We start from the raw sequence: 11504 nt of genomic DNA, 5'->3' as shown, positions 1-11504 counted from the left end.
ACGCCAGCGCCGATCTTGAGTCGCGGAGAAGACGGGTGGCGCGAAATAAACAAGAAAGGAGAGAGATATAAGCGACCGTAGACTTCGAAACTCGACCGTTCGTCTATACCGGTTCAAGTTCACAGGTTGGAAAAGTGAGAAGATTTATTATTCATCCGCGATTTTAATCAGCGCGTAGCAGAGGCAGCACTACGCGTAGATTACGGACGCAGCGTAGATACTTTTGCATGAATAGATCATCGGGCGAGGTTGCGTTCCTAGAAGAGAAGCACAAGTTACGTCAAAACAAACAACCCTGAGGAGCTACTGAATCTGAGCTGGAAGTAAAGTAACGATTCCGTCAGACGCGGGGAGGGAAAGTCCGCCGTTGAATCCGAGGCAAATTTGTGTGCATGCGTGCGTTGCGGGGTGTGTGATGATTCGCAGTGAAACGGAAGTGTGTGAGTGTCGCGATAAGGAGTATTTTTGTTGGCTGCGGGCGTGATTTAGCCAAAGGCCCAACAACCCAATCCCGCATAATCGGTTAATCAAGTCTCGAAGTGTAATTAGACCTCCAAACTGCCAGCGTCGTTCGTCGAAGGTTTGTTTTTCTGATCAGTGAAAGTTCTGGTCTGCATTGGTCTACATTTGACTCGTGTTTATCGAAACGAACTGCTCTGCCTCCGAACGGCGGCGATGCTGCTGCTGCTGCTGCTACCTGGTTAAAACCGAACCAGGAAAAAGCGTCAGGACCGTCCTCGACAAACAGCGTCGTCCGCCTTGTTATGATCGACTAGCTGCTTTTTATGGATCGTCGTGCATATTTTGCCAATAATGGCGATCGAAATTCCAAGCGCATATGTTGTTGTCGCCACGATCGTTCCGTCGAGGAGTTAAATGATACATAAACCGATCCATTTTCTACGTGCGTATTTTCGGCGAGAAGGTGCGTAAAGGAAAAATAAGACAGTTGACTTATTTGGAATATATTTATTTTCCTCTATTCAATCAGAGTCGTAGTTGGAGAATATTATTTCAATTCTCTTTTACTTCTTGATTTTATCAACCCACTTTTCTTTCGTCATTCCGTATATCGTAAAACCTTAAACGACCGTTAATATTTTTCCATCACTCATTTGAAGGATGATCGCTTTGTTATTATTGTCGAAGATACGTAGAATGGTGACAATAGCCAACACAGTCTTGTTTATCTGAACCATCATTGCCGATCACCGTTTGGAAAAATAACTATTCCTGCTGAAGAAAAATCAAGATACACTTATTTACTTCGGTAGCAGACTGTACAAATAACCAAAGAGAAGGACAAAACCACCTGAATCTAGCAAGAAAAAAATACTTCCAAGAAATTTGTACCCGAGTGTGTTGATTTAAGATAAACAGACGAGACGTGAGTACGCTTTAAGGTCTAATATTTGCCACCTGAAAGTTGACGTGTCGTCTTCCACGAACCCAAGAATTGTCGACTTGAAAAGAAACGGGAGCTTTTTCATTTAACCTTGACAAATAAAGAGCCAGGAATTCTGAATTGTGGCTTATGGAATCAAAAAACGACAGACTACCGGCTTCACCGAGGGTGAAAGCCTTGTAGAAATTGAAATGCCTAGTCTTAGATCACTCGTCGTACGACGAGCTCCTCAGATAGAGATGGGAGCAGCGACAAGTTCCGTGACGTCGATAACCCCGCTGAAAAATGTACCCGAACAAAAGAAAGTTGACAAGTCCGATAAGTTCTCTGGTATCAGGCTCGCCCTCCTCGGCAAAGAGTCGAGTTCCCTGAGTCTGGCTCCTGTCGAAAAGCCGCTTCTTCCTGGCGGCGCAAACACACCTCTACTCAGACCTGAAAGCTGTGCAAGCCTTGAGGCCAAAGGTAGCTGGGTAAATCTCGGCCCCGGAGTTTTACGTAAGTGCGAAACTACCGTAGGTCTCAGCACCCTTGCCCTTGAAGGCCGCCCTGTAAACCGCAGCAGAGTTTGCTCACGATGCTCTAGCCTGCTTTCCCTTGCTTCGAGTTCACGGTATAGCCTCGCTGCTGGCAACTTCGTTCCTGCTTCATCGCAGTCTATCGCCGCTGGAAAACTCCGTTGCAAGCTATGTCTCACCGATGTTCCGACAACAGATATGACTAGGATCGAAAGCTGTGGCTGTGCGTACTGCAAAGATGTGAGTTTGCTTTTGATCTACTAATTTTTTTTTATCGTTTTTCTATCAATCTTTATGAAATTCTCAAGGAACAGCTCTGCTTACTCAGGTCTTGAGCTAATTAACAAACAATATGCAATTTATATGCTGTATCAGTAACAATAACTCTTGCACTAGCTGGCTTGGCGACCGTTAGTACAACTTTTTCAGTTTTGCATTTAATTTTTGCAAATTCGGACTGGTTTTTATATTTAAACGAAGTTTTGAACATTCCCTTTGCAATAATGTTGCTTAAGAATATACAATGTAAAGTAAATCAGGAAATGTTTTTGCAGATTTTTTTTTTCAATCTGATATGATAACGCCTTGAAGTAGAAAGATTCATGTGAAATTTATTCAAGCTTACAAATAAGAAGCAGTTTTCTTAATATTGTAAATCAATTCATAAATTCGATTCCATGAATTAATTCATTATGGTAATTACAAACCTATTTTTGTTGAAGGAATCGAACGTGTTTCTTTTTCTTCTATTTTTTTTTTTATACCTTTCTTGATTACTCATGATTAAAGTTGAAGTCAATAACACATTACTTTAACTAAATAGGGGTTCTAATGTAATTTTGTTCTGCTGATGTATTTTAATTGAAAAATTGAACCCTAATCTCTCTCAATCAGTGTTGTAAAAGGTACTTCAAAACTAGTACCTAGGTACAGGCGCAGGTACTATTTAAGAAATGTACCTATATATATATATATATATGTATATATATATATATATCTGGCGCATAATGATGGTCACTAATCCATCCCTTCCCTTGCCCGCACAAGTCTCCTGTAGACTTCTAGGGATATACTCTACTAGGTATGGCAGGAAATTCCTGTGATTTGTATATAGATAATTAGGTACTTTATTTACATTGAGTGCACGGATAGGATAAAGAGCAGATTTTACTCAAAACCGCAGGAAAACAGGGACACATGAAACTTTCTGGTAAAAAAAATACCCATATCAACTGTATTTTTTACTACAAATGTAGTCTCCCTCGTTTTTAGAGTAAATTCTGCATTCTACAAAGCATATTTTACCGAAAAAACTGAGGTGTTCTTTCTGGCAGTTTACACTTATACGGTACTAGACTTGTATGACTTATACGAAATATTAGTTATCAAATTGATTATATTAAAGAAAAGTAAACATTTAAAAATGTCACAGATAATGTATTTTACAGTACAGTTAATATCTGCCCTCCGACACTGAATGCATGCTCTTGCGACATTTTTACATAAATAAAGTACCTTAGGTTGTACCTATAAGTAGGTACAGTTAATCCTAAAATGTATAGGTACAGGTATAGGTACTGAAAAATGTATTTGGATACAAAAAAAAGTACTTGTATTGAGGTACTTCACAAGACTGGTCTTAATATGACTGGTTTCATAATTATCATTTTTTACAAGTGGTAAGAGCCAGTTCTGAGAATGTGTTAAAAAAAATGAACCAACTAGTCTATTCAGGGAATTTTGATTCACTGCAAATTAATTATCCTCTTTCCAGAACGATTCTCTTGGCATTGTGAAATACCTAAATAGATAAAAAATTTAATAGAGGAAACTCTTGAATTGAAATAATTTTAGATTGTTCATAAATCACATAGAATAAGTTTCCTGAAATAAATAACGATTTTCTTTTTTCCACCTACAGTGCATGCAGTCATATGCCGAATTTGAGATCAACGAAGGTGCCTACGAGATAAGTTGTCCAGACGCACAATGCGAACGTGGAGGAATTCTCTCGCTGCTGGAGATCAAAGATCTAGTAACACCCGAGCTGTTGGAAAAGCATCATAGGTTTCGACTTAATAGGGGTAAAAATATAGCGCAACAAAAAAAATTTTAAATCTGCTTGCTGTCTTTCGTCAAACTTGATACTAAATCGCACTATAAATCTTTCAGATGTTTCCGTGGACAAGGGGCGAGCCTGGTGTCCAAGTCCAGGGTGCGAAACGGTGTGTTCTATTGGTAACGAAGATGGCGGTGCAGTTCTACTGGGTCCTGTTCACTGTCCCAGCTGTTCGACCGACTTTTGTTCGCTCTGTCGTGAGCCATGGCACAATGGGCCTTGTCCCGAGGTGCCGCCTGGAATACCGATAGACAACGAGCATATAAAATGCTGCCCAATGTGTTCCGTACCTATCGAAAAAGACGAGGGCTGCGCCCAGATGATGTGTAAACGATGCAAGCACGTATTCTGTTGGTACTGCTTAGCCTCGTTGGATGTGAGTATATATTTTCTCATCCTTTGAAGCAGGTTGACATATAATTATGATAAAACGACACATGCTAGACTTGTTTATCTGTCATCTTGTGAAGTGCAAAATTCGTCATGGATTATCTAGGTCATACTTCGCGTTCGAGACTATATTTTAAATCCCAAATAAATAAGGCTTCTCAAGCACAGGCTTACAATTCAGCTGCACTGCTGACAACCGCAATATTTCAAATTGGATTACCTAGGGATGAAAAAATAATATATCTTGTTAGACACGAAAATGAAACCAGAATGAGAAATCGTTTATACTGTATCATCGGTTTTATATTATTCTAAATGAAATATTTTAATTATTTTCTAATTCTTTCTTCTTTTTTTTTGTAAGTGTGGGAAATGCCGTATAATATAAATAAAACAAATTAATGAAATACGATGTTCCGATAAAATATATTTTGCATTGATGTTGCAGGACGACTTCCTTTTGCGCCATTACGACAAAGGGCCGTGTAAAAATAAACTTGGTCATTCACGGGCCTCTGTTATTTGGCATCGGACTCAAGTGATTGGAATATTTGCAGGATTTGGTCTTCTGTTACTCGTAGCGTCGCCGTTGCTGTTGTTGGCCGCACCTTGTATAGTGTGTTGCAAGTGTCGCGTGTGCGGTTCGTCACGTCTTGAACAGGAAGAAGGTGTACCAGAAGACACGCCAGCCTGAATTTGTAAACTAAAAATCTTCTCAACCCAAAGCGATTTTTGAATTTGCCCGTCGAACGTTGCAACTCATGCAGGTGAATTAAAAAGAAAAAACTATTATAGTCTTTCATTCTTCTTGGTAACTTAAAGTTTCCAAGATTTTTGAACTTAGTAATCTTTGGAGGTGTAGATCTTGACTTGACTTGACTTTACTTTACTTTACTTTAATTTACTTTAGGTGGGCCACAAAATCAATGCAAAGGGATGTGATTTAAAAAAAAATTTTTTTTTTGTTTAGCAGTAGTAACCTGCTAAGTGTGTGTGTATATAATAATCATACAAGTTTTGAGTGATGACAACGAATATACATATATATCTGAGAAATACTTATATTACTAATGAATGAAGAAGAAAAAAAGCATTGAAAAGAAAAGAAGAAACTGTACTTAAACGACGAAAAGTATGTCATGCCATTTACTCTGAATATACAGTCGTTACACTGACGAATGATTGTAGTTATTAGTATTTAAATAACTAATATATATAGACATATTATCAACTATAAATTGAGACGCTGGTTCAAATGAGGACGTAGTACGAAAATTCCTAGTTTAGATTTTTGTTTTATTCTCTTCAAGTGATTTCTATTCCAGGGCTCAAAAATTATAAGAATAACCTTTATCGTGATAACAGATAAATACTTGGTATGTAAAGTTGTGAATTTCCCGGAATCAAAACTGAGGTATCAGTACAGATAAGGGGATATTGATATAGCTTGACTTTGTGGTGTTTTGTATATCTTATTGGTGACATAACTAGTTCATAAAAATGGGGAAAAAACAAGTTTTTAAACATGTATGCAATGCGCTGTTATAGGGTGAAAGGAGAGTCAAATTACCTAATATCTTTTGAAAAAGAAATACTCCTTGACATGGATTGCTAACGATGTCCTAATTCTAATTTCCGACTTTTTCATTAATGTTATTTGTATGGTTTTTCCCCGTGTTTTATGTGCATATTCTAGTTAAGGTATTAAGAATTAAATGTTTCTGTAATTGACATCTGCGTTGTGGAAAATAGAAAATGATAAATTAAGTTTAGGTTAACTTAAAACATCTTCAAAATTTGCTAAACACTCATCGTGTTTAATGTTTCTATTTTTATGGTGAAAAGGATTTCAAAGATCTTGAATGCTGGCTCATTTTAAAGTGACACATTCCAAGGAACCTAATGGATAATGTATATTTAACACGCATTTCTAGTCAATGAAGTGGATTGCGTGGATCTTGAAAATTGCATTTCACTTTTGCGATGTTACGCCCTCGTCTGATCTAGTCTCTCAATTTCGTTTTTTATTTTTAACGTTCAATTTACGATTCGCTTAACGAACAATCTAGTGAGATGTGAAACATCGAAAATAAAACTGTGACGCAGTTCTTACAATGCAATTTATATTATGTGATCAACGTTTATGTGTAATACTTGTTATGCGAACGAAGTAGAAGAACAGAAACGTGACTGACACAAGTTTAGCATTAGTCGATTGATTGGTAATGTACCTATGTAAAGCATTTTACAGTGGTATCAAGTGAGTGTATCCTACCTAGTTATATCAAACTTTGAAACCGACAAATTTTCATCAACTTGTAGAATAATTCTTCTAAATCGTTGAAACTGCTTATATTAATAAATTCGCATCTTAAAAAGTCTTACGCTTAAGCGTGTTAATCGCGCGCATGCAAAAAGTTTGTGCTTTGCGGTATTGTTAATTGGATGGTGGCCACGAGTTGACGAAACCTAGAAATCCCGGAAATGTTAGAGAAGATATTCGGTTTTTGTTTGGTACATGAAACTGTTTTCGTAACTGCACACGTAATTCGATTGTGGGAATTTACAAAAACATACTGTTTATCAGGTTTGGTAAAATAAAAACTTGATTTTTCGCCAAGAGAAAATTTATCTTATCTTTTGGTTTATTGAATCAGGTTTACATGCGTACAATATAGAAACACTTGTATATATCTGATGCATTATACTTCAATTATGTTGAATCACGTCTTTTGTGCATCCTTGGATTTACAGGGGGATGTATGCTCGAGAGTATTTCTAAACAGATTTTGTGGCCACCATGTGTAAAACTTGACTAATTCGATTTACCGAATGTAACTGACGAAGGCTCTTGGTGTCAATGTTACTAAATCTTAGCACGTCTTGTTTGTAAGAATAAAAACAAAAAAGTGTATATGTATGAATCGTGTGATAATTGTTAGGGGATTTGCGTTCTGTTTAAGTAAAAGGTTTTCGTTATTGAGAGGATTAAGAAATAAAAAAAAAAATACACGTAAATCAACTAACAAATAAATAAATCATTTAATTAATAAATAAAGGGCACAAAGGATAAAAATAGGTTTTTATGGGGATATAAAGTAATATGAATGGAGCACAGACTTGTGTACAGACAGATTAATATAAAGAAATTGAATTCTTCATTGTCGTTAATTTTTTTAATTTTTCTCTTTTGTGTTGAGTCATATTTTTATCATCAACTCAAATTTGTCACATGCATACTATTTCTGTACATACAGTGTAAACTCCAGAAAAATTAAAATATTGTGAAAACAAAGTACATCCGTGCATACATATGTACCCATGTGTGCACACACGTGGATCAAGGTATTAACTATGTCTCGAATTGTGTTGTATGTGTTCTTGAAATAACTGTGTCAATGGAGTGGCAACTGGTTTGCGAACGGCTAAATAGTACATTAAATAATTTTGTTGACAGAATAATTTCTGATACGTTGGTGCCAATTATTTATGCAAACATTTCTAAATCGTATGTACAAACCACGTGAAAAGAAAAATGCGCTATACGGACTCGTAGAGACGGACAATTATTGGGATGAATTTAAAAAATTTAAACGAATTGAAAGATTTCCATTAGAAGAATGAAAAAATTGATTCCAATCATGTATATTTACTTATTTACTTGTTACCAAATTCATAATTTAATAATGTATAAATTATGATGCATCTTATATACATATTATATGACGTATATATGTAATATATAATATCTTTATATATTTGTTACAATTTGTAAATTTCCTTAGCTATCAACTGATATATTTACTAATAAGATGATGCGGAAAGAGGAACTAGAAAAAAATAGGTACAGTAATATGGGTAAAAGTGGGGCATTCCACGCTAAGAATTACCAAAAATAATCGATTTTCGATTAAATCGATTATTCTTTCGCAATTAATCGAGTATAATTGATTATTTTTCAAACTCGATTACTCGACTGACTCGATTATTTTTCCTCACAATCGGTTATTGTTTTTTACTCCCACGAACGATGCAACACAACATCAATATATGTGATTAAAGTATCAATTACTATCATTGTCTTACTTACTAAGTACCCATTTCATATAATAAGTGAAAGGCAAATAAATAATTTCAACTGAAATTGAAAAAATGTTTTGAATAAAATTATAAATTGTCAAAGTTCTTTTCGACTTTTAAAACTACATACTGAAATTTACGAAATTTTGGTTTCATGTGCACCGTTTTCAAAAAATACAAAATAGTCGATTAATCAATACATCTTGACTAATTCAATTGAGTCATGTTCGATTATTTTTTTGGCCTCGATTAATCGATTCGTTGATTAATTTCAGCTTAGTGACCATCACTATTCCACGCTAATTCAACCAACATCGCACCCTTATCATTTTTGATTTTGTTGAAAAATTTTGATGCAATTGTCTTAACTCCGAAACAGCAGTCTTAAGTTTTTTTTTTTTTTTATTTCTCTCTGTATTTGTTTCGCTTATGATTCTTGAAAACCGGCATGTTTTTGCTATAATTTACAAATCTGACAAAATTCTCACAAATCTTGTGTCGGGTATCGAAATTTTTAAGCCTAGATCAAGAATGGGCTAGCGGTTACTTCTGTTCTTTTTTGAACTTTTTGAAGAAATACTAAGTTTAAAAAAAAACAGAAGCAATTTTGAGTCTTTCGTGGGCTACTACTCAAACATTTTAATATATAACCGAGGATTTTTAGGAACATATTTTTCTCCAGATGAAAAAATGCTAATAATTAATCAGTTTGAAAAAATCTGAAACAATTCTCATATATCCGGTGTTACATATGCAAATGTTTGAGTAACCTCCCATAGTAAACAGACTGTTCCATGTCATTTTTTGTAACCTTTCTACCGATAAAAAGGTGAAATAAGTAAGAATGGAGTACTGGCCTACTTTGGGTCTAGGCTTAAAAATTTTTATATCTGACACAAGATCATGGAGAATTCTTTCCGATTTTTATATTATGGCCAAAGACATATTGGCTTTCAAAAAACATAAGTAGAAGAAATTCACTGAAAAATAAATCGAAAAAATTCAGAGTACTGTTTTGGAATATGGGACAACGACAACAAAAATTTTGAACATAATCGGCAATGATGAGACTTTGACGTTGGTTAAGTTGGCGTGGAATGTCCCATATTCATATATATATTAGGGTGCTTTGTGTGAGACGACTATTTTTTTTTTTTTTCACTCCGTCGACGAAATATCACTCTGAACATATAAAAAAAAAATTCCCACCAAAGCCTAGCTCTTAATTTTAATTTTAAGTACTCGCTAAATGAATTTGAAATTTTCCCATTTAATTAACACGTCAAAATAATTTTTTTGTTGTCAATTATCTATAGCATCGCGAGTTTTCATACTATTTAATTGACCATGGCCGGAAGTTTTAGAGTTTTATACAATGTACATGGAAGAATTGAAAGTTTTGTGTTCGATTCCCCGATGCCTCAATTTTTTTTTTTTTTTTAATTGATTAATCACAATAAATAGCTAGATTGGAAAAATCTTATCGAGAATATTAAAATCATTAAATGTTAATGTAAATAATATGAAAAAGTGGTCAATAAAACAGTTAGAGGACAAACCTATGTTCTCTGGTTGAGAGTAGCAGTAATTGGCGAAGACTTCAGAATGGTCAGGCGAAGACATTTGAAGATCAAGAATTGTAGATATTTATAGTTTTCTTATGATTATTTATTTTTATATTAGAAACTATCAGTTATACAGTTTCGGCTGATGGAACTTTTTTTGTAGGAAATTAAATTCTCTACAAAAAATCAACTTTACAATTTTTTACTGGTGAGATACTTCATACATTCTAAATTAGCTGTAGGAACTTTTAAAGAGGAAGGATCCCTCTAAAACTTCCGGCCATGGTCAATTAAATAGTATGAAAACTCGCGATGCTATAGATAATTGACAACAAAAAAATTATTTTTACGTGTTAATTAAATGGGAAAATTTCAAATTCATTTAGCGAGTACTTAAAATTAAAATTAAGAGCTAGGCTATATATATATATATATATGTTAGAGAAAAGCCATAAAAAGGCAGAGAGGATGAAAAGTGATCATCCTGACGGGGACTGCTCATGTTTAAGTGTGACGATCCCGAACACGTCCAGTCAGCTCGCTCGCTAGTCCGTGACTGTCGATTTCGTCCAAGCGTTGTTATAAACAAACCATTTGTTTGATGCTAAGGTTCCGTCATTAAGCTATATTCATAGCTTACAAATAACGCTTGACGCTTGATACGGTGGACTCATCGGGAGTTCAATTTCAAATTGATTTGATGAAATATCCTTTTTATTCTTTTCTGACAAAAAGACTAAATACATTTTTAAATGGAATAAATGAACAGAGATTTGTCATACTCCGACATATATATAATATTATATATATATATATAATAAAAAGTAAAAGAAAGAAAAAATATATTCATAAAAAGATGATGAAGGCCAAGTGTCTACAAATGTATTTCACGTTTCGTGAATTATTCCATTATAATGTTATCATTATTCTTGTATGGCATTAAACTGTCCAATATATGATTTCTTCCGTTTCCCATGTATCGAGCAAAATGAACAAGTTGCATCTTACAATAGAAAATCTTATATCCCTTCCCATTTGAACAATGTGATAAATGTTTTACTCTTGCGCTGGTTTCTATGGTTTATTGTATGTATGAATTAACAATGCAGTAATTTGCATATTAATAAATTTTTGATTCATTGGCTAATATTGTAACTAGTAGTAGTAGCTTTTCAACGGACATCAAATATTTTCATGATTCGTGTTGAAGATTGTTATTGTAAGTTAATTACACAGTGCTGTATATTTGAACTTTATTCAACAAACTTTATTGGATCATCTGTTAGTGTCATTAAACAAACATTCTATCTACCTATACATACTACATGCGTATGGGGTGTATGCATGTTATTCAGAGTTGTTTCCTCGAAACGATACATTTCAAAGTTTTTATTTTACTCTTGTAGACTCACACGACTTGTTTGCCTTCC

The 11504-nt window shown here is 34.7% G+C and overlaps 1 protein-coding gene across 1 annotated transcript; it reads left to right on the top strand.

The window, feature by feature from the left end:
• The first annotated feature begins 1 nt into the window (after position 1).
• On the top strand, positions 2–8573 carry LOC124180977 (E3 ubiquitin-protein ligase RNF144A). The gene is made up of 4 exons (XM_046567009.1): positions 2–2160; positions 3842–4004; positions 4093–4415; positions 4878–8573. The coding sequence occupies exons 1-4, from the start codon at positions 1597–1599 to the stop codon at positions 5121–5123; spliced, it is 1296 nt and encodes a 431-aa protein (XP_046422965.1). The 5' UTR covers positions 2–1596; the 3' UTR covers positions 5124–8573.
• Positions 8574–11504: the final 2931 nt, after the last annotated feature.

This window comes from Neodiprion fabricii, chromosome 4, assembly GCF_021155785.1.
Source record: "Neodiprion fabricii isolate iyNeoFabr1 chromosome 4, iyNeoFabr1.1, whole genome shotgun sequence".
Taxonomy (NCBI): Eukaryota; Metazoa; Arthropoda; class Insecta; order Hymenoptera; family Diprionidae; genus Neodiprion; species Neodiprion fabricii.
Note: the sequence above shows the minus strand (reverse complement) of the source record. Positions and strands in the feature narration are given on the sequence as shown.

Coding starts and splice junctions, on each gene's coding strand:
- LOC124180977 (XM_046567009.1), top strand. CDS start 1,597: ATGCCTAGTCTTAGATCACTCGTCGTACGACGAGCTCCTCAGATAGAG. Junction 4,005..4,092: donor TAGGTTTCGACTTAATAGGG/GTAAAAATATAG, acceptor TAAATCTTTCAG/ATGTTTCCGTGGACAAGGGG. Junction 4,416..4,877: donor ACTGCTTAGCCTCGTTGGAT/GTGAGTATATAT, acceptor TTGATGTTGCAG/GACGACTTCCTTTTGCGCCA.